Raw genomic sequence first — 24,374 nt, forward strand, 5'->3', positions numbered from 1 at the left:
GTCAGCTGTTTTAATGATTTTTGCRAATCATCCTGTCTTTATCCAGTGTAGATTCCCAGTGATCTTGTGCCATCATATGGACRCTAGGCACACATTCTAGGACTTGAAGAGAATGGTAACTGTGTTGTGAGCATGAGCTGATAGGCCTTCACTGACAGTAACTAATTTGGTGGGTTTTCCCCTCACATAGTGTGATCAGAAAAGATATTTCTTTGTTAATCTGCTACTAATAATGTTCACTCAGAATTTCAGCTTGCAAAAGCTACTTGAAAACAGTTGAGACTATGAAGCCCGATCTTGAGAACAACTGTACACAGCCAAAGAGATGGAACACAGAATCCAGGTCCGCCTCTATTAAAACCATGATTCAGTGTGCACGTAATTTCTGTGGACCTAACTGCTCTCCTCGATAGGGATAAAATAAATTCATGTTTAAAGTCTAGAAGATTTTTAACTCCTTTTCTGAGCTGCAACTTAGCTTTTAATGCTTGCTCAAGCTGTGCTGAAGTCAGTGCAGCTTGAGCCATGCTTCCAGATTGCATCTGTCAGGACCAAAAATTCCACTATCATAAGGTCATTTTACTTTGGTCTCTTATAAAATTGCACCCTTACCTCAGACATCATGGAGGACCTCCCAGAAATTGTATCAAAATTCAAAAATGTTCAAAGTCTCCTCAGATAAACAGCTCCTATCCAAAATAAAATCTCTGAAGTCTGATAAAGTGTATTTGACTATTTTTCTGAGGATTACTGTTCAACTTCTACACAATCTCACTTAGGACAATTTTTTGGTTCACACTAAAGAAGTATTCAGTAATAGGTTATCTCTGAGGAGCATTGCACACAGGAGCAGAGGACACAGAAATTCTAACTACTCACAATCTCCATTCACTTGAAGTCCCTGTGAACATCTATCTCAAAGGATTTCCCTGATAAATGAAGCTTGAAAAGAACATAGCCTGGGTAAACTGTGAAAACAGACTTGTGACAGTAGATTACCTACTCTGCACCCAAGACCAAGCTGACATTATCAGTGAATTCCTTTCCGTCCTTTAGGTTCTCTGTATGGTTTCAAATGGTTTCCAGGCAACTGTAACAACATGGAATCAACTGTTGCCTCTTTGCTGCTCTACTCCATCTGCTCCTCCTTGGCATCACCCTTAAAGAGGATGTTTCTGGTGAATAAGTAACATATCCGGGGTTCAGACAATTTGTTTAAATATTCCTGACAAACATCTTCGCTGAAAGTTTATGGTTGTTTTGAAACCCCGGAAAACAGCTGGTCTAATTCCCTTGAAATAAGTTATTATTATGGTAACTTACTTATTTAAAAATACTTATCATACTTATGCTTTGTTAGGAACACTAAGAAAAACAGCTAATGACTGTTTTTGTTTCAGATGTTACCAAAGCCAGTACTGACATGAACACTGTCTTGACTACTCCCAAATCCAACGCCACTTTGTATTAAACACTAAGCTCAACAGACTTTCTCTGAGAAGCTAAATTCACTTTAAAAGTATGATCATCAGCGAATACACAGACATCCATCTACTCTGCCTATTTTTACTGTATGTCTATAGCAAATCTTCACACACACACACACACACACACATATTGATAGTACATGTATATTGCAGTTGAGGACAGGCAGCAGCATAAGCCATATTCAATTAGATTGTATCTCCAATTAAGCTTGGCCCAAATCCTGCAAGAGGATCAGTTAAGGGTGTGTGTCTGCAGAACTCCACTGGTGTCCAGAATTTATGAATTTAGTATTAGCAGATGCCCTGGCTACATTCATAAGGAAAATGCATTTTCAAAACACTTCATGGCAGAAATTTAGGTTTTAACAAACTTCTGCACAAATCTATTTCATAAAAACAATTTAACTTTGCTGTWTTAAAGGTATATTTCCTAGGCTGCAGAATTTTTTTCAGAAACTTTACTGAGTTCTTTATGACACACTGAGYAAGTATTGTTAACATCTCCTTCGAGCAAAATAAGTTTTGATGAAGTCTGCACCTCTTCTTTTCACCACATGTCCTGTTTATCACACTGATACCATTAGATCATTTACTTCTTAGAAGCAGAGAACAAATTCTACCTGCTACAGTAATCCACCTTGGGCAAATATCTTGGAATTATAGTACTCCCACTCCCAAATTTCTGAGCTAGTGAAATGGAAAACAGACATTTCAGGAATTCTGAAAGGACCTCATAATAATAAAAATATTTATCATCATTATTATATAATAACAAAAAAGGGCTCAGTAAAAACTGTTTCACTCATAAAATGGCAATATTATTTAGAGAGCTGAACCTGTAATATTCTTAGTGCAATTTAAATGGCTTATCAAATGACATAAGCGCATCTTGAAAAACTTTGCTGGTCTTTGCACTCAGTTCACCTAGATGAACAAGTTGGCATGGAACAGCAGCAAAAGTCAATCTTAAGATGACCCACATAGACTGGAAACTATCTCTTTTGTAAAGGATGTTTTAAAATCTATATACTACTTCCATTAGTTGCACCATGAATCCCACTCTTTCCTTGCATCTTGCCATCGCTTGTGAAAACCACAATTATGTTGTAAAGAAAACCCTGAAGTCCCAAAACATCCGAGTAAGTGTTGTTCTTGCAGTTTATAGAACAAACCTTCTCATCTGTTCAACCACAGGTGTGGCTCAGGTGATATTTGAAATGACAGTGAAATGAAAAAGCAAACCCTTCAGGAGAACTTCAGTAAAACGTCACCCCTAGAGAATCCCAAGAAGAGGATTTTCATCTGAGTATTTTTTAAATTCCATCTGACAAAAGACTGTTCTTGTTCAAGCATGTCTGGATACACAATAAAAACAAAGATGAGCCCAACAACTCAATCTTAAATACTGAACAATTCTTGATACCCAGATCCAATTCCTTACTATCAAAATCAAAACTGTATGCCAGAGCTGAATGGTTATTCTGGGGAGTGTCTGATATTCCCTCCCTTCTGTTTAAACCAAAAGGTTTAACTGTTACAGGAGATGTGGTTTGCAGTCCTCACTCTAATGGCTGAGGTCCCATCATTCAGAACCTTAGCACTTCTTCTGGTGATGTATGCAGTTGATGCTAATATAGCTCCATTAATATTACAAAATTGTTTTGGAATTCATCCAATGAGCTTGGCTCATTTTATTCCTTAATTCAGTGAATTTGTACATTTGTACGTGTACAGTCTGAATTACATACAACTCAGTCTTTAAAGGTACTGGTGCTAGAAAACAAATTCTCAGATACACTGTACTCTCAGATAATCAGAGACAGGCACAGAAGCGAGGATAACAAGAGCCAGCAGGATAGCAAAGGAAAAAAACTACGATAATCATCAGGGCAGAGGAGGTTATTACGAGATATTATGAGATCCCCATGCTAAACATCTTCCTGCACTACCTACATAAGCATGTAACTTGCCGTTGCTGAAAAGCAGGGCTTGTGATTTTCTAGAAAATCTGTGACTTATCTGCATGAAAATATGATAATCTGAACATCCCTGCCTCCTCAAACAACTATCACAGCTGCAGGGGCCTCTGCCCGCTATGGAAATGTCCATTAGGCTTCTTGATATCATAGGCCAACAGTTATAGAAATCGCACAGGAAAAAAAAGATGATGTAAAATAGAATGTACAACCTACTGACTTTATAAACTATTTCAGCTGAAATGCTAAGAATGAATTACCCGAAGAGTACTACAGTAGCATTCTCTTATGCCTCAAACTAGAGGGTAGAGTCTTACAGACCTCATGTGTGTCAACATCCTAACTTTAGTCAATCATGACTGCAATGTCTGCCTCAGCTTTGCAGCACCTTTAGGACAGTGGCAGAGGTCTTATTTTCTTGCATAAGAGGTCAATCATGTAGAGATCATTAAAAAAAAAAGCCAAAATTTCATGGCCTCTGTACTACATTTTTGTTGCAGAAAAACAACATTCAGTTTAAGGAAAAACTTGAGTTCCACTTTTGCAAAAACGAGTAAGAATAAGTATTTGTGTGCAGATGTTCAAAAGCTTTGACTTCATTCAAGTCTTTGCAGGATCAAAGTCTTAAATATACTATAATCTGCAAGCACTGAGGTAGGATAGAAGGGTGAAGAGAGAAGGAGACTTGAGAAGGAACCGTATTACTTTCAATTTTTTTTTATTTGCTTTGTGAAGAGCAAGGCCTACCTATATTTGCATTGATGGCTACAGCTGTGTGGAACTTGGGAAAGGGAATTAAATTTATAAATCTCATTTTTGTTTCCCATAAATACTTCCTCCCCCCCCAAAAAAAAGTTTAACACTAACTCATTACTATTATGCTGCATAGCAAGTGTTCATGAGTGCTTCTTGCTTTATACATTTAACTACTTTAAGAGAGAAAGGGATCTGATTTGGACTCCCTTGCCAGGATACAGTAAATATGCCAGCTTTTCAGAAGTGCAAGCAAGATCCTTACATTTTAGCAGTGTACATGCAAATGTAACTAAAGCCAACTAGCAGGACAATCTCATCTTAAAACAAGTAAAACTTGCCCAGATAGAATGGTAAACTGAACAAGCCAGCTTTCCAGTTGATGTAGGCAACAATTTCTTAGGTCTATGCTGTTCTGTTGCTAAGTCTTTATTTAGCAGGTCATTARTCTGTTTTTTCCAGAATAGAAAACAGTAATCTTGCATAAAAATGTAATTGTTGTTAACTTATTTTTTCATTCTGGCATGGAAATATAGTGGCACTAAATGCTGATGGAAAATACAAGAACTTCAACAAAAATCCAGTCATAAAGGAGTGTGGATTGATCTAATTAATTTCTGACTTTAAAATTCTGTATGTTCGTAAAAATTTCATTTTAGTTACTCCCAACAGACATCAGATTTGGAATAGCAAATATGTAGTGTAAATAAAAGTCCTCTTGCAGTACTTCATTCTTAAACTGGCAAAAGACTAACAGATGATTTGTAAAATCCTACTCTTGTAAAACCGACTAAATTAATAAAGAATTTAAGTCACATTGTAAATGAACAGAACTTCAATTGGTTTACTGAGCTGCATTGTGAGGGTTACTGTAATTTGCCTTCTAGCACTCCAGCACTAGCAGATGAGATTTAATGGCAACTCTTTCTATAGCAAAATCCATCAAGCTCTCAATATTTAAACCCTGGGCTGTTATCAAGGGCTAACGAAGATATTCATCACTGAAATACAGATTCATATTGACAAGCAAATCCTCAAGCATGATGAGTGATCCATGAGTTAACAATGAACATGAAGAAAAATATGACTCAGAAAGCAGACCCTTGGACAGTGCCTCAGGTAATTAACTGCTTTCCATCTTCCATCTAGATTAGAAAGGCATATTTAAAGTATCTTGCACATATTCTTCACGCCAAATGATCTTCTGTGTTATTGGTCCAGAGAAGTGCTGAGCTACAAAATGGAAGTTAGGCAAATCTTTTTTGTGCTGAGTAACTTATTTCTGTCAGTAAGAAAAAAAAAGTTCATCCAAGAAACTGTACTTAATTTTTTCCTTGCTTTTGCCATTGATAGTCCTAGAGAGAACAGAGTATTTCACGTGCCCACTGCCCTGCAGGACGTGTAACACATCACAGGCAGATCTTGCGATACAGTGGAAGATGACTACATTTCCGAGTTTTACATTGCCTTCACTATTCTGGATTTCCGAGAATGAACATATTTTATGAAACAAACTTGATCTTTTTCCCTTGTGCAGCTTTCATGAAGTGAATAGGCCTACKCAATTTTTCATCAACACCTGAAAAAAAATGGCTCACTGACGGAAATCGATTCTGGCCTTTAACATGAATCACACCAACTTAAAAACTGTCTCACTGAGAGCCATACTGGGCTTCATAAAGCCCATGTTAGCCTTTTCTGAACTTCGTAAATGTAAAGCATCTCTCTAACCAAATATAAATATAATAAAACTAATTATATAAAGATGATACTCAGGTGAATTCTTAAAACCTAGCTCCTTTTAAAATACAACTCTAGCATGGTGAAATATTCCCACTTCTCTCTCTCATTTTTCCAGTGCTTTGGCAAGTTTCCTGGTTTCCTATTTACGTTGGTGAGGAATAACTATGTGTTAAGATTGTCTCTTCACAACCTGCATCCTGGTCTGTGTACTAACCAGCATGGCAGCACTTACAGAAGCTCAGCCCAAGGCTCTTGCTAGACTGTGTCATGCTGCACACCTGTGGTTACTGTGGGTATGTGTGTGGAGTATATGTGTGAGTCCACATCCCCAGCAATACAGCACCTCACATACAAATGGCCTGCAGAAGGGAGTCTTCCATGCTTTAGGCCCTTTAGTGCTCCTAAAAGGTTGGTGAGGCTCTAGTACTAGCCAAGATATGAAGTGGACCTACTCATGTGCACAGAATGCAGTTAAAAGCAGAGCTACTTAGAAAGAAGAAAAAAAACAAAAACAAAAAACCTTTCAAATTTTTTCCGGCTCTATAATTTTACTCTTACACACCACAGGTACAACACTGTCTAACTGAAGAAAATGATTTTCAATGGGATATATCTTTTTAAAAACTGTATTTCTATGGCAGCAACCATCACAAAGTACCATTCTCCATAGCATCAGCATGCATAGGAACCACAAGAGTGTAAGAGAAGCCTAACTGACAAAACATTACCTCCTTTCAGGGAAGCAAAATACGTTTTTCATCAGCTGAGAAAAACACCCTAATACTMTAAATACCTGCCTGTGTGCTTAACTTCACACACAGAGTCAACTTATACTTAATTCAATTATGTGAGCAGTGTTTGAAGGAACAGGAATAAAATCTGTATATAAACATCTTAGGTTTGCACTGTGTTGTTACTTGAGCCTACCTTTTCCTTGATATTTGTGGGAGAACTGGTTTCTGCCATCTTTCTTCTGGTAAGAATATTGTCTGTGAAAGAAGAAAAAAATAAAAAGGATCAATTTGGAGATTTTAATTCCAACCTGTCAAAGTGCTACACCTGTAAGGACTAATACATGTGCTTACAAGTAAGCATTAGAGAAACATGAAAAGTACAGAAGAACAGGTCTTAGTTTCCTGCACAGTAGTGCTCAATCTTGTCAAAAAGCAAGAACAGCCCAAATATCATGCTCTCCTCAGGTTAGTTCTAAAAACACTTTTACAAATGCCTCATTGGTATGAACCTAGATAAAAAGGGTGTTGTGTTTCTCCCAGCCACATCTCTTGGACCCTGTTTATTATTACTTGGTGGTATCTCTCAGACTTTTAAAATAAGGAATACCTTAGCTGAACTCAACAGCTCCTGTTTTCTCATTCAGCAGCAATCTTAATTTTGGCCAGAAAATTTGTCTGAAAAGCCAGTCTTAAAAAGCAGTTAGAAGTGCCAGGAAGTTACGTGGACAACTGCTACTTGGCTGGTATTTCCAAAGTTAAATGAGAGGATTTAGCTACACAGCTCCTATTGAGGCTGACAGGTCTGTACAGTTAAATCTTCAAGTCTGGTCTGAAAACTTGAGCACATGAATGGAATTTGCATGAGATTAACAAACTTTGCTATATGCTTTTGCTTACACAGCCACGTAACTGGAAATAGAGAGACACTGTATCACATGACAAAGAGTTAACAGAGTAGGGAATCCAGTTGCCTGATCCTGCTTCCATCAGTGTTAGACTTCAGTAAGGAATAGGTTTAAATCTTCACATTTTAAAATTTAATCACACAAAAATACAGCAAAGACTCAATCAAATGGAAGAAAAGCTTGGCTTGCTTACTAAATTTCTTAACTCTACACTGAAGTTACAGTTATGAAGTTACAGAAATTAGCATGAAATCTTTGCTCTTTCCAACTTTAACTTGAAACTCTCTTTTTTTCGTATCTGAGCTCTTTGAAATATTTTCTGATAAATGAGAGTTCCCATAATTCTATATCTCTTGCTACACCTAAACAATCTTCCCTCAGCTCCTACTTTGAAACACAGCACTTCAGCATAATTCACTTTTCAGAAATTAAATGCTTCTATTAGAGTATCCAATAACAGTATTTAATCCTGTTACTCATTTTTGTATGCATATGTTTTCTAATTAAAAAGATGAGATCCCAGGAAACACATTTTCAAATATAACCAAACTTTGCGTATGGTAAGTGGAAAAAGAAAGGTAAGAAGAGGAGAAGGGAATGTACTTCTGAGTTTCAGTCTGATGAAGAGAGGACACTGAATTATGGAAACCCAAACAAAAGGTGCTGGTTGCAGGGGGAGTGGGGGGGAGGAGGGGAGGGAATCTCAAGACACCTGAGCAAAGGAAAGTAACCTTTTCCATTGCTAGTTATGATAAAACTGCTTGAAGTGATAAGGCTGCTCTTCCTATCTTGTTTTATTATACTATGATGTACTATCTATTAAAATTCACAAACCTTTTATCTGCCTCACATGTTCTTTAACCAACAACTCAACCACCCCGCCAAGACACAGGGCTGCAGTCCCGCTGTGTCTAATAAGACTTCTTCCCGGCAACTGGGCCACTCTGAACACCATACTGTCTGCTGAAGAAAATACCTCGGACTATCTTTTCTTTTTTAAAATCAAGGATGAAAGGACTCAACTCAGCCTCTTTGTCAAACCCACTCAATGGTTAACAGCTGAGTCACAAAATATCTGGAAAGAACAGGCAAGATTACATGGAATATGAGGTTGGGGCAACCCAATCTCCAGTATTTAATGTTTGAACAACTAAAGCAAAGTGTTAAGAAACAACTGCAGTCTGTAGTCCCAGTTCACCATTTCTTGGGGGCTTCTTGTTTTTTGCTGTAAGCTATTTCTCATGCCACATAGGCACAAAACATGAGATCATAAATAGGCCAGCAAATTTCCCACACAGACTGCAGAATCTAGTTCTGAAATTACTCCCTTACTGCTTCATGGAAAAGCATATCCTCTCCCTAGCAACATCAAAACCATGCTGGACTGAAATCTTGCTCTGTTTTTAATAGATAGCTGTATGTTAACGAATGGTTATTTGACCAGATCACTGTTGCATCTACTATCTAGGAGTTTTAGTAATGTTAAAGACTACTGAATGGAAGCCTGCCACTTTGCATACTGACTTAAATACATCCAACATTTATAAATATAAATATTAAAATTTATAAATATAAGTTATAAAAATAGTTTAAAAACTTCAGGGAAAAAACATGTTTTTTGAGGAAATGAACCAAGTACCATAAGGATTATAACTAATAGTCTCTTCTGGTCCTGAAAATATATTAATCTGCCAAMAAACCACAAAGGGAAGAAAAAAATCTTTGCCAACTCAAATCTTTAAGGTCTGCCTTTTTAACATATATTTTACTTTCTTTTTTTTAAACCAAAAGTATAAAATTTAAAATTGCTTCTGTATCAAGTAAATTAATCACATTAATTTACCTCTCTTAGAAGAAAAAAGCCTGAATCTCTCAACTTTTGCTACTTCAAGGATATTAGCTAAATAATGCTTCTAATTTAAATTAAGTTTGCTAATTAAATCATATTAGAACACTTACCCAAATTAGCTCTTTGTAGCAATTCTCAGATTCMGTTTAAAGCTAGACAAAAAAACTTCACAGAGCACCTTGCCAGATTTGATTTGTGTCTCCTTTGCTGTGTGGGCCAGGTATTACTATGAATACAGTCTTCCACCGCCGAATGTTGTGCTGATTCAGCTTGCCTGCAGCCTCAAGCTGTTTCAAGAAGACTTGGCAAGCCACATAAAACTAAAATAACYTCGCTTCTCACTGAGTTTCTCTCTCCCCGCCCTCCTCTAAGATCATACTAAGGCAGCATTGGCTATTGCATATGGACTCATTCTTCGCCATTTCAGACTCTTCATTAATATACATATTGCAGCTATCAATTGTCAAAACGAAGACGCTGAAAATGAGTTAGACTTTTTGTTCACCTTCTCCAAGGGCAAGTTAAGAAATAACTTGCATAAAACACTAGCTCATTTATGGAATTCAGCCCAGCACTTCTTGTTATATAAGTAAAATACAAATGATACATTAAAAGCAAAATGTTAGTGTAGCACTGTTTTTAAAAATATTCTTTACCGCTATGCTTCAAAGCTAATCACGTTTACTTTTTCTCTTTGTGCCACAAACTCATTCATCAAATGAACTGATATTTTTTCTGCAATGATTTTTAAATCCCTGAATTAAAAAACTGCTGGATTTCTAATCTTGTGAAGAAAGACTATAGCACATGAATAATTTGATACATGGAAATCGTCCCAATGAAGTTTAGAAGCCTTTGTTGCAGGCTTGTATCTAAAATTTAACAGCTTTAGTCTGAATATTAACTCTTAAAGAGAAGTTTATTCTTACCTGAGCTGTCTCACTGATTTCTGTTTGTAGAGCAGTAACAGCAGAGTATGACCCCAAATTGAGCCCTAAAGCTAGCAGAGAGCATTCCTTACATGTCAATAACCGCATATACATGCGCACAAAATGTTTGGAGAAAGATCTTTTGCAAAGAATTTTCTGCAATGGCTAAAATTTTTGTTTAACACAAGCATACAATCTGTGACGCACAAAACACTGTATGAAAGGTTCTCAGCTTGAATGTCCAGCTTAAATACTTTGCCTTTCTGTCCGCATCTCTTCCTTGTATTTGTGCTTCTGAAACACCATTGCATGTCATACCAACAGAAAGATTGAAAGAAACAAAAGAAATACCATAGAATCTCTTATTTAAACAGGTCATTAATTTCTGATATTGATTTCCAAACATATTTTCTGGAACAGGAAACCATTCTCATTTGCTTGCTATATTCTGTCCTTAAATATGGAGAAYAGGGCATTACTTTGATTGCTATCACATACTTCCAAATGGAATGGTGTACATTGCCTTTTAAAATAAAGCATTTCAGTAAAAAGAAAAGAGAAAATACAGGAAAGATGCTCCAAGGGAATGATGGAGAGCAGAATACATTAAATCTGGCAGAGCTTTACTCCTTTTTTTCCCCCTACCAAATCAAGCAATTCAAATAACTCCATGCAAGTTCGACTAATGTGAGACTGGTCTAGGATACCCAAGGCCTAGGATAGCTCGCATGTTTTCTGTCCTGCTGCCTCTACTGCAAGCAGCAACAGCCAGCAGGGCAGACAGCTAGCTATAACCTTAAATCACTGTAGCAAAATATGCCAGAGCTCACCTGTCACAGCCTTAAATATGTGGCTGCCTGCCAGCCTTTACAGCAGTTTTCCTTCTCTGTCTTCAAGCTGTGCTAAAATCCTAGTGCTGCTGTGCTCAGCCTCCAAAGAACACCTGCCAGCTTTCAACTTGTACTGCTTTGTGGGGTATTTCGCTCACAAAACATTTCCAGATAGATAGGACTTGGGGCAAAGCTGCCAAACTTCATTTTGTGTGGCATTTTGCATGGGTGGGATTGCCTGCATCATAAGGATCAGAGACACATGAGACCAAGATTGTGCCTTGCCCTGCTGCAAAACCTGGCAGCTATCACCTGGTAGCATCTGAACTTCAGCCTTAGGAATTGTATCAGAAAGAGAGGAAACACCCCCACTCCTTCCAACAAACAGAGCAAAAAGATTTCCTCTGCAAATACACAGTGGGGGTGGGGGGTGAGGGAGATAGAGCTTATAAAAGTATAAATGTTGCCAGGCAGGTGTGATTTGTAAAAGCATACCAGCAGTAAGCTCTGTCACAGTGGAGTAGAGTGTAACAGCCATTCCACCGTTKTCATTGTCTGCAAATACAACTCATCTTTGGCAATGGAGAAAAGATAGTATTCCACAGGCTACAGCACAGGATAATCCAGTGCTGGAGGGGTTTCTCATCTGTAGGCTTATGGCTAGAAAGTCTCTCACATCCCTTAAGTGATATGCTTCCTTATCTGCCCAACACAAGGTTTTGAACACTACCCCCCTACACAATAGGAATCCCAGGTCTAATTGCTTTGACCCTTGCCAACACCTATCAAATCCTTGTCTGCTCCTGCAATCGTCTGCTGCACCTTGTAGGAACCCAGTACTTCCTTATTCTTTGGGTAATTTCTTCCAAATGTACTGTGGCTAACCTTTCCAAATACCAAACACCAACCAAAAAAATGCCACGATTTTGTTGCACTGTCCTCTTTCTCTTCCCTTTTACAACGCAGGTGATCCTATGATTGCAGGCTTCAAGCCACAGTACAGCAACACCAGGCAGCAGATAAATGGCTAGAGGGCCCTACTACTGATAAACTTACCAGCCCTGCTGAGTGTGACCATACACATTCAGAGTGCAATCACTGAGGAAGCTTTCACTGTTAACAGAGCAACTGGAATTCACAATTTTGTCACTCAAATATGTTTATAAAGTAGAGCAATTGTAGACTCTGGAATATACATATGTATTTTTTTATTAAGGGTCGTTAACTCATTTCCAAATAGTTCAGTCAAAATTGCTCTGCTATAAAAGACAGACATGTAAGGTACCGGGGGAACAAAGCAATTGAAACTTCAGAACCAACTTCAAAGCAATCAAAACTTCACAGCCAAATTCAAATGTAAGATTTGGATACTAAATACATAAAGAGATTGTAGCAGCCTGTACCATGTTTTTATTTTCTGCATACCTAGTTCCTCTAACAAATTAGATTTCATTTTTAAATGGGATTGCTATCTATCCCGTGTATTATATTATACCATCTTGTCTGCAGTCTTCCACATGCCCGAGGTGAAGACAAGAACAGCAGAATCAGAGATACATGTCCTTCGCTCCACACTTGGCTTTCACTGATGCTATCTTACAGAGGTGCAACCAGAGAATAGCAGATGAATGCTGAGATCAACATAACTTAAAAATGCATCAAAAATGTAGTGTCTGTGTGCCATAAGGGCTGAAAAAACTGCAAGAGTGCAACTTCAAAATTCAAGTATTTCAGACAGAAATTATTCCAGTCTTCACTCAGATTTTATTTAAACAGCAGTGGAAAAAATTCTCTCCCAGGTTAAAGGCCAAACATTAGTGTGTATGTGACTGACAGTTACTAACCCTTGGTGCCCTCTAATAAGATGCTTGACAGAACAAGTCAGAGACCTATCTCCATTTATGTAAAATTCAAAAGCTTTTGTCTCCATATCTAATTCAGTTGTGCCCAAAGCCCTGTCATCATGGTTGTGAAATGACTTCAGATAGCAAAAGACTCAGACACTATCTCAAGATCATGATTTTCTATTTACTGTAATGTAGCATTTAAAGATAAATATAGTAATTAAAAAATAAATGCATGAGCATAGCCAGTGTCAAGAGCATCTAGGACACATTAATAAGTGTCCTATCAGCTGCCCTTTMAGCTTTCTGTGTCATTCTGAAGGAACACATTCAGTAAAATAGCATAAAGTGCAATTAATAGAGCTATTGTTTTTCCAGTATTGCCTTACACCTTTCTGAAGGGTCATATCTAGAAATGGTGTATGTCATCATTTTGTATTTCCTGGTTTTCATAAGTCCAAAATTAGCCACTTTAGCCTGGCAGGTGCCACTTGATAAGTTCAATGGTATCTGAGGTCTTTAATATCCTCTCCTGTATATGTATGCCATCACCTTGCATTTTTCCACTGCAAAATATTGACCTCTGCTCCTACTGTACTTGGAAAAAGAAAAAACAAAAAAAAAAGCCAAAACAAAAACAAATAAGAACTCTGTCATATGAAATAGCTGAATCACAACACCAACAAAAGGCCAGCTCTGCATTAGTTACAGCAAATTATCAGAATTAAGAATCAGCAACAGGAGGACACATGTGCAAGTCCAATACAAAACAAGGTACCCACATTATGGAACAGGTGAGTACTAGTACAAAGCAGACATTCTGTAACTGCCGAGAGGTACACAGGCACACATATACACTCTCAGGAATGCTACTTCCACTAAATTGTTCCGTGACACTTTCRCCTCTGTGATCCACAACTTTACACAAGTACCCAGTATTTTACTCCCTGTCAGAGCACCATCACAATACCATTAACACTCACTGACAGACATTTCAGCTTTCCCTGTCTGGCTACCTGCTTACTAGAATAACTTTTTTTTCCCTTCTAATAGTACATGTATATGTATATATTCCATAGCTATTACATTATTACATCAGATGTCATCTTCTGTACTTACATAGTTAGTAAACTTGCTTCAATGAGGTATAAAGCTCTTCTTCCTTTGATGGCTATTTGGCTTCCAACTATAAGATGATCTCTGACTCATGACCTTACATTTTACATCTGTTCTTTAAAAATATACATGACACTAATATTCAAACAGGCTATTTTTCTGTGGCTTACTACTATCTGTTGACCAAATCCAGAGGATTGCCATGAACTGCTTTGTAGTGGCAACGAGTTTAGGGTGAGTGACCCTCAACCTCTGCATGTTAGGCTACAACAAGTGCAACATGCTATAACAGAGCTACAGCAAGTCACTGGACTTATGAGGTTCTCAATCCTGTTCACTTTCTCCTCTCTGTTGTTTCAGTTGCACTGATTGTGTTCAAACTCAATCACAGTGGTTCTAATAATATTATAGACTAAAAAAAAAATATTATGTCATACTATCAGCAAAAACATAGATAAAGCTACAAGATAGATCAATCTCCCATTCTCTTTGTTCAGAAAAGATAATAAGGTTGGAGGAATGTTCAAATTTCATAAACTCATAATATATTCTATTATAGAAAATTGAGTCAAATGTTTGCTAATTAAYGGACATCAAAAGAACAGCTAACCCTGAAAGCTTTAAGAACACATTCTAGTCAGTTCAGTCACAGTTCAGTATGTAGAAAAAAAAATGTATGTAGGCATCACACTTTATGAATTAATCATATTTTAAAATAACAAAATAAGCACAACTACTTTAAAAATAAATAGCATTTTAAACACTGAAAAAAATTAGTGTTATCTGTGCTTTGAGGATTTCTTGAACAAAAACTGAGAATTCAAAACCTAAGAACACTGAGATTTCTGGAATGGAGTTGTTACACAGTACTGGGCGTTTCTAAATAAGAGTATTTACATGCGATAAGAGCTCTTTCCTAATGAACAGCCAAGTGATATAGGACCAACCTTTGAAAATTCCTCCCAGCCTCCTTACCTTACTGATTAGTAGATAGTCCTTAACATACAGTCAAAAAAAGTATTTTCTTTTCAGGCCAGTCCCTCTCCAAAGCTGCACAGCTTTATGCTGTTTGCAGCAGAGTGACAGGAATCTGAAGCAGTCAGCTCCCCTCTCCTCCTCTTTACAATTTGCATTACATAATGTATTTTAACTCATTCATTTGGTTTTGTGTCCCTGCTGAGATACACAGTCTTGAATTTTTGCTTGCTCTCAACAGCTATCAAATTTACCACTGAATGGATGTGGGTGGTAAARTATAAATTTAGTTCAAAATTGAAGCAATAGTGCTTTCCCATACTCTTCGACCTATACAATCTACATCACCTTTTGCTGAAGGAGGAAGCAACTACCAAGGGAGCTGAAACACTATGCCACATTCAGAAGCTATGATAAACCACGAAAATGTCAAAAAATCTGAACTGCAATGAGCTGAAAAGTCTACTAACAATTTGTTGTTTCAGAGTAGGAAAGTATCAATCCATAAAAATTAAAACTTCTTCAAAGAATGAGGAGTCCCTCTCTGCAAGTTGATCCTACAAATGTTTATTTAATCAAAGTGAAGCAGCTCAGATGACAGAGACCAAGAAAACTCACCTCAGTAGTCTGATGAGAGGGGAATATCTCCAGCATACTGATACTGAGGATCAAGTGTCTGTTCCAAATCATTTTCCAAACCCCTAGAATTGTGCTTTAACAGCTGGGTCATCTTCTGAAGTAGGAAGAAGGGGAGTTTCTCTAATTATTTTTCATCTTACCTTCAAAGCCACATGTAATTAACTAGYTTTCCTAAAACCAATCAAGAGCCAGTAAAGGCATTTCCCCATTCTGGGAATTCAAAGCCAAGAATCCCAGCACCACTCCATCAATACTGCAGCTGCCAGTGACTGCTCAGGATAAAGCAGCAACTGATACGACTCCTGGGGCCGTTCACTTCAGGGACTGTGCCCTGTGGCTCTATACTGTCCCTGTTCCGCAACAGGGAGTCACAAGTGGATCACACTGCTGTGCTCCCAACTTTGCCGAGGGCTGATAGCCTGCCTTCTGCTGGCTGGCATCCTAGAGGAGCATCTGAAGAACGTAACTCTGTGATTCAGCATAAACTGGAGGTGTCTAAAGTTCCTGGGATTACTACATGCATCTCACTAGCACAGCCAAGCACAGATTGGAATAGCTGGATTCAGCTACACAGATAATAAAATGGTCCTCTTTGCTATACAGGAAGGAGGGATGGGGGATTTGGAAAGAGTATTTCTTTCAGTATTTCAGAATAAAAACAGACTGAGAAAACTCACTTTCCACAGCAGTGCTTGTCAAAATAAACATTACAATCTTGCTCCTCCTCAAGTGTCTGAAGGAATCTTGCCAAACATACTGATAAAGAGCAGTGAAATATTAAAATACAATCTACCAAAATTACATATTTTCATGAACCCTCTGCAAAATCCAAGAAAGTTAATTTTCAATTTTTACAAACTGTGCATTATCTTTTAAGTCGTTCTTGGCAGGTGCTCGAGTCATTAAAAATCATTTACATTGGCTCTGATTTTTAACTTGGAATGGCATGCCAAGAGACAGTGTATATTAATTTGTTTCTGCGGTTGCACAAATGTGGACTACTAGAAGACTGTGGTATGGGAATGATAATGCCAAAGTATCTAATGCTTTGCCTCAGTCACAGTGGTTTCTCTAAAAACTAAGAATAGAGGGACAAAATTGAATGTTAAAAAGGGTTCAAATTTACACTTGTTTCAGACATTCAGAAATACAATTATCACATGGCATCAAGTTTCAACCAGCTAACTGCTACCAGATCATTAAATTCCTATAATCTCAGAATAAATCTTAAATTCAAAGAGATACTCACATTTTCAGCCTTCTTTCACATTTTTAATCTTGTATCAAGTGTTGTGGGTCTGCACTGTCTTTCCTCCTCCCTCCCTTTCACATCTCTTTGAATACACAATTTACCAGTTAGATGTACAGGGCAGATTCTCAGCAAATACAAGCTGAAGCAATTCCTTTGAATTCAAGGAGCTATGCAGATGGATTTACACCTGCTGGCCGCTGGGCCCAGAGGTCAGCACTGCAGAGCTACCCAGCAGAGCTCACCTCCACAGCCATAAGAAATACAAAGGAATCTCCAGGCAGCAGCATTTTGAACACAGCTGCCAGAGCCTGCAAGGAAGCCCCGCACTCATAATAACAAGTGGCAAGTTTATGGCTAAATTTGGGAAGGGAAGAACTTTATCAGTATTCATTAAATGTACTTTACTCCAGAGAGTACTTTCAGAATCCTTTTAAAGCCAGATACTCAACTAGAAGCAAGAAAGTCCTACAGAAGTCTTACACAGCTAGGCCTCAGGTGACTAAAGTGTGTTCAAAGAATATGTAAACATACTTCATGAGTCAGTGAAATTATGTATATGCTTGAAAGTAAGTACTTACTGATTTAAATGTACCAGAGTAGTTTGAACCTTGCAAAACTGAGCACTGAAGTTAAAAGTAGCCTTTCTTTTTCTGAGTCACCCCATATAGGCCCTTTCATACAGATGTAAGTTTTCCCTTGAACAGTATTTTAAGTGAAGTAGATAAACATGTAAGAAAAACACTAAACATTTCCTAGACATTCCTCTATTAAAATGATGTGATGTATACTCCCGATAAACAGATGAAGGCCCAGCAATGTTCCAAAGTTAATAATATCCACAGAATCACAAACTATACCCAAACCTTAGATTTAAAACAAATGCTGGCCTTCCTCTCCTCCCCCAACCTCCTATCCTCAAGAAGGACTTTGAACTGATTTCCTGTGTTAACAAAAGATATTCCTGGAAACAACAACAATACAGCATTAAACAAGCTAACCTATAATTACTTATTGTTCATTCAGTCCTTCAAYCTACTTGCTCTTACATATTAACAAAGCGATTATTACAGTATCTACTGACTTCAAACTGCACTTCTTTATAGAAGGAAAACAAGAAATCAATTATTCTTTCCAGTAGCAACCAACACCATCTAGGTTTTGCTATTCACAGGGATGTCAAAATTAATTGTAAAAGTACAATTAATCAATGCAGACTGTGCACTGCCAAAAAGATGCAAAGGCTCCACAACCTGTCTTTTCCTCTCGTCGGGAGACAATCCAGAAAACTTCTTTGCCTCTGGAGGTCAAAAGCATGTGAAGTGCTGCCTGGCACTTACCTAGGCAGTGACAATCGTAGTGAAGCCAGCTGTTCGACTGGCCATGGAAATGAACGTGACATGAGGACAACACATGGACCAATTTTATCAACAGATTAAAAAAAAAAAAAAAAGTTCTGTTCTTCCTTTGAGAAATACTTCAGAGAAAGTAGTGGCACACTTTATTCTGAGGGTGTTCTTCTCCCAGGCAGGTAAGACCAGTTACATACGCAACACGGATACATACGCTAGAGTATTTTTCGGTTTGTCTATTTTTGTCCATTAAATGGAGGTGATCTTTGGCACGTCACAATTAACAAATTCATAAAAAACTGTGGCATATTACAAGATCTTTACTTTGCACTCAGTGAGAAGAAATATCTGAACAACTCTTTGTAGAATAAGATAACACATTATTTGTTCCACAGCATCTGAAACGAGGGCCTCACTCTTCAAAAGTATCAAATTAAGCTCTAGCAATGCCCTACATACTGAAAAAGTCAGGTACTGAAGTATGCCATAACTACATTTCTTGGGTACTAAAACATGGATAGCGGCACTTTCCAGACAAGAAATGCACAAAAAGGCAGGTTTTATATAGGGACTTCACAACAGTCCTACCTGCTAAATCTTCATTCCCATCTCTGTTTATTAGCAGTGTTACAACAGCACTTACAAGCTCCCATGTATTGCACATAAGCATAGTCAAGAAACTGTGCCAATTCACTGAGTTAGCATGCTAAGCAAGGTAAGTTTTCAGCATCTCAACTTAATCTAACCATTCTGAAAGCAATAATAGCTGATATAGTACATTGAACTAGTTGGGAATTTTTCAACAGGCTTTTTGTTAGGGGGGAAAAACAACGTTATTTTGTCACAATTTCAACATTTCTCAGAAACATCTGCTGAACAAAGCTTCTCCAAAAAGCAWGCTGAACTCCCTAAGAGCCAGTTATCCTTCTCCACAGAGCCCAAACCATGACAAAATGTGGGATGAGTTAATAAGTTCAGCTCATCAAAAAAGGAAGTTACAGTGGTTAGGGTAGTCAGGGAATCACATCTGAACACTGTGTTGATTGTCAAGTAAGGCCAGTCATATCTTTCATTTATCTAGAGGCATCTCAAGTAAAGACATAGGTGATTCTTAAGCAGCTGATCTTTGAAAATCTAAGAGTATTTTCATGAAACCCGGCATAAAATTAGCAACTTCATTCACAAAAAGCAAYCACAGCAGTCATTCTGAAAGACTTCTCTCTGTAGCAAAACCACACAGTCAGAACTGCCACAAACTCATGTCCCTAATTTAGCCACATACCAAAACATGAAGCACTGGCCCTGCAGACAGCAGATGTGAGCTGCAGTTACAYTCTGTGGTTAACATAGAGCTCTACTGCTGGCATCCATAGATCCAAGGATTTTGACCAAAGAGAAGCAGGCTTTGTAGTTGCTCAATATTTGGACTTCCCTCTCCAACAAGGAACAAGAAAGACCCATGTATGAGAAGTAATTTACTCAGGATGAGATTCTGCTCCATTAGCTATCTTTCTTAAACATGCAAAATTCCCAACAGTGTTGACATAGGGAGAGCTGAATTTTATCCATCATGTATTTTCCACGGATTCTGCTCGCTCATTGAGACTAGACAGTCTAGCCACCTTGCTTGCAATGACAGCATAGCAAACAGGGAATGTTTTGGCTCTTTTCCCTCTTCTTAAACTGCCTGACTGTGCAGTTAGAGGAAAGATACAAAGAGTCTTTCACCATCTTATCCCCATATACACCCTGCTTTTGGGCAGGGCACAAATTACAGCCTTAGTGCTCCTTTCTAGCTGAACACACGCTCCATCCTACYGCCTTCAGAGAAGGTGTTTGTTCCTCTGTCACTGAGGATGAGCATACCCACAATTCTTCTAACATCCTCCAAAGAGGGAATAAAAGTGCAAGCTACCACTGCGCAATAAAAACTGTACCTTCTGCAGCATGAACCTTAGAATATATTGAAGAAATGCAACTCTCCTGCCTTCAATGTATGCTGCTTCTTTATGAATATGTTCACTCTTCCCATTTGTTCAAGGAAACTTTCATTCAAACCAGTRTTTCAGTATGTAATTGCTCAGAGCTTTTCAACAGCGTCTTTAATGAAGACATTCACTGTGTCAGGTGCTTACTGTGTGACCATTCAAATCCCATAATGTCACATTTCTCCTGGGAATGAATAACATCCTGATCGACAAACCCAGTAACAGACTTTAAGAGTTTGAGACTTAAACTCTTACACTGAAACTTCTCAYGCAGCTATAAGTTTGCCTAAGCCTTTGTGATGCTTTCACAAAGGAAAAATATATACACACACTGGCAATCTTTTAGTAATGGCTTGAAGGATCCTCAGAGCTGAAAAACCAAGAATTAGAGGACAAGACTAGCATAATTTTTAAAATATTACCCTGAAAAAGTTTTCTTAAAGTGAAAGRACTGAGTTCACTGGGCTAAATTAAGCTGTGCTGACTTATAGCATCTGAGGATGAAAGGTATCTGCAGCACTAAGTCTGAATACTCCTCTGAATACTCCTCTTCTCTGGATGTACCTGCAAGATTCATGCTCAGACACAGAGTATGCAAAAATAAAGCCTGTCCTGCCTTAAGGCTAAGGTGTTACTGTAAGAAATGTGGAGTAGTAGTTCTTTCTTTTTTAAGATTGTCTGAGACCTTACTGTGGGTGCCATGAAGACATGAGGTATTTTGGAAGGATCTGGAAAAGAATGTTATTGAGAAGGATGAGGAAACGCCCAAAGGTTGAACTGGGTGCAATGCATCTAAGTGTCCCACTACATATCTGAGAATAGAGTACTGCTTGCAGACTAACACTGATTAAAATTAAAAACTCAGTCCAGCTTTTAGCATGTAGAAGCCCAAGTCCTGCAGTTACAAAAGACAACTGGTAAGATACAGAAGCCAAAAGAAGCCTCTAGTATATGCATGTGTCTCAGATGGGAACAAAATGCTCCAGAAATTAATTCCCTTACCTCAGCACAGTCCTCACCAAACACTGAGTCCTATGGGAGAGAACAGGACTTTCCATTCCTCTGATGCTGCTTGGGAGCAAGACAGGAATGATGGCTCAACCTCCCCCACATACCAGCTGGCTGCACAACTTGTGTGTGTGCACACGCACATGCACACACGGTGGGGAACTGCATTACCATGAGACYATCACACAGCAAAGCGTAAAATTTCTACTCAGAGAGCTGTACAAACCCCGTTGTTACATGCCCTTTTACACATCCTTCTCCCAAGCTTCTATCCCAATGATACCACTAGCTCAGAATCTTGTCCCCAAGGTTTCTTGCAAGGACAGTCCTTTGTCATTTTAGGGGCTCTACCAACCTACCTACTACTGCCACTCCAGGTATGTGATCTGGTTCACAAATTTAGCCCTTCACTAACTACCCAGCAACGTCTTTCCTGTTTTCAGAAACACTAGCTATTATTCTGATATAGAAGACCAAATACATCTGAAAAATTACCATTGTTTCACTGAGATGGCCGAAAGCCAGCACTGCTCTTCTGAGAAATTCCTGTGCTATATAGCATTTCTGATGAGTGTAGAGATGCTTCCAAGGATCCTGCTCTCCAGGCAGATCATCTGTTTCTGATGGCTYGAAGTCTATTCAGAAAGACTGGAGGATTCATTTAGTTGTAGTAAGTAAAAGTCATAGCTATAYGTGTAGTATTTCACCACATACTTGGCCACAATCCTTATCTGAAGATATATAGGAAACACTTTGGGCATCTGTATCTTCGTTTCTTCTTTCCTTTGAGGAAGTTACACAGTTCACAGCTACTGAGTTTAAAGTGTTAAACTATAAATTAACAAGAGATTGTTTCTATAAGGCTGCTTTCTATGAACACTCCACCATAAATAGCTTTGGAGTTCTGCCATGTAGAAACTATTTTTAAAAAGTTTCAAGAAAAAGAAAATAAGAAACACTGTTACCACTCTACACTGAATAAATATGGTATGTGCAATCAAGGGCAYTGGCAAACGAATCCTTCTTCTGCCTCTTATAACAACATCAGAGTATTTCACAAAAGATTGCATAGTCTATTTATCACCCCCACATCCATACTCAAGTGCAGGAAAGGAATACTGCCATTTTATTGATGCAAAATTAAGGCATTAAAYGATTCAAAGACTTCTCACAAAGCTATTGATAGGGAACAGAATCCAGATGTCCAAAGTTGCAAGTAAAATAAAAAAAACCTTAAAGATATTTCAAAAAATGGTCATTTCCATTAGAACTACATAGAAGAATGAGGTCATTAGCTTTCTACTTGTCAGATTCTAGATTGGAACAATCTGCTGCTCATGTTTTCCAATATGCTGGACAGAGAGARACTGGCTACTTTCAGACACAATAGCAAAAGGAACTCTTGATATGTTTAAACAAATGTTTTCCAAAACAAGTGACAAAAAACACTGCATTCAGGCCACCTCTGGACTGTGGTGATTACACAGACCTACTTTCCTGATATTTTATTCCATTTTGCTATCACACTATGGAGCTGTCATTTCCCAAAATTCTCTGATCATCATCTTGGGCTTTACTTTGTATAGGACAAACTCATAATACCAAGTCAGCAGAATTTTCAGTTGCAATCCATGATATGCCTTCACAGCAGTTCACACAATCAAAATGGATGGTAGGACACAGTAGGACAGTACAGTAAGAACTGATCAACCTAACAACACAGAGGCAGAAGCTAAAGAAAGGGAATTTATCCAGAGTGGTGAAAGGTATGGTCCACAAGCAAAATAGAAATCAGAGCTGCTTTCAAGATGTTCCAATAGGCTGTGCTGCTACAGTGAAAGAAGCCCTCAAAATTCCTGTCTTGTTGCACTAATGGAACATACGAAAAAAGCAGAAGTACCCTCCATTTATTATCATCCATCACACGTACGCACAATGTGAAAGGAAGCACAATTACCCTCCAATCTCTTGTGTCTTTGTAAAGAGGTCAAAGCTGCAGGGTAACAAATTCAGAAAGCACTACTTTTTCAATTGTTGTATTTGCTATTTTTTCCTGTAGTCACTGTAGCATGTGACATTGTGATCAGCTCTAGCACGACAGTTCAGCAATGAACTTGGTTGTAAAGGATAGGTTGAAAGTGTGAATTACGAGTTTCCGAGATAACTGTCACATAATGATTAGTGAAGAGAAATAAAAAAAAAAGTTATCTCACCACTATGAATGACTCTAGTTTCTGTTCTTACGTTTCTGTCCTCTCCAAGAGGCTGTATCCCCTGCAAAGACAACTGAAAGCGAAAAAGAATGTTATTAGTCACTTTACTTTTGTGCCTCCTCCCTATAGACCTTTCTCTCTCTCTCTCTTTTTTTTTTTTTTTTTGGGGGGGGGGGCAGGGGAGAGAAGAAACCCTCATCCTTTTAGTGCTATGGCCAACATGCAGGGGTGCTGACAGRTGCTTTTTTCAATTTTTACAGAGCTTGTCTTCACTGCCATGGGAGGTTAAGCAATAGCAAGGCTCAGGCAATTAGCTGAATTCCTGATCACGTATAAATACTCTCAGATAAAATGAACTTAATTTTAAAGTGAACTCAGATTTTAAACTCAAGCTAGCCATCACATTGGGATGATCAGAAGAATAAATCTTAAGTGATRCTAACAGCTTTACCCATTAATGCTAGAGGGCTGTAGGTGCAACAGTCACAATTAACTCACTAGTTACTAATCCAGTCCCTCTGAGCAGCACCAGTGCAGTTTCACTGTGCAGCCATTCTCCTCTAAGCAATATTATCTCAAGAACAGTAACTCAGTAGGAGCAAGGGCAAATCCAGAGAGTCATGCTAGCAGTTTGCCTACAGTACAAGGCCTTTGCCAATTTGCAAACAGATATTCAGAGGAATTCTCCCCAAAGGTGAACACACACAACCACATAGACAACTGTGCATCCATTTACATCTGCACACACAAACGAACAGAAACCAGTTTCCTGATTTCACTGGCA

At 38.2% G+C, this 24,374-nt stretch overlaps 1 protein-coding gene across 1 annotated transcript in view; it reads right to left on the minus strand.

Moving 5' to 3' along the window:
* Positions 1 to 24,374, minus strand: part of SPATS2L (spermatogenesis associated serine rich 2 like) — an 85,635-nt gene that overhangs the window by 40,981 nt on the left and 20,280 nt on the right. The window contains exons 2-3 of the mRNA XM_085299556.1: positions 23,591 to 23,663; positions 6,887 to 6,948 (exon numbers count right to left, since the gene is read on the minus strand). Coding sequence (XP_085155682.1) covers positions 6,887 to 6,948; positions 23,591 to 23,663 — 135 coding nt within the window. The remainder of the gene's footprint in view (positions 1 to 6,886; positions 6,949 to 23,590; positions 23,664 to 24,374) is intronic.

Source organism: Rhea americana, unplaced genomic scaffold (genome assembly GCF_003343005.1).
Source record: "Rhea americana isolate MKP2758 unplaced genomic scaffold, rheAme1 scaffold_15, whole genome shotgun sequence".
Taxonomy (NCBI): Eukaryota; Metazoa; Chordata; class Aves; order Rheiformes; family Rheidae; genus Rhea; species Rhea americana.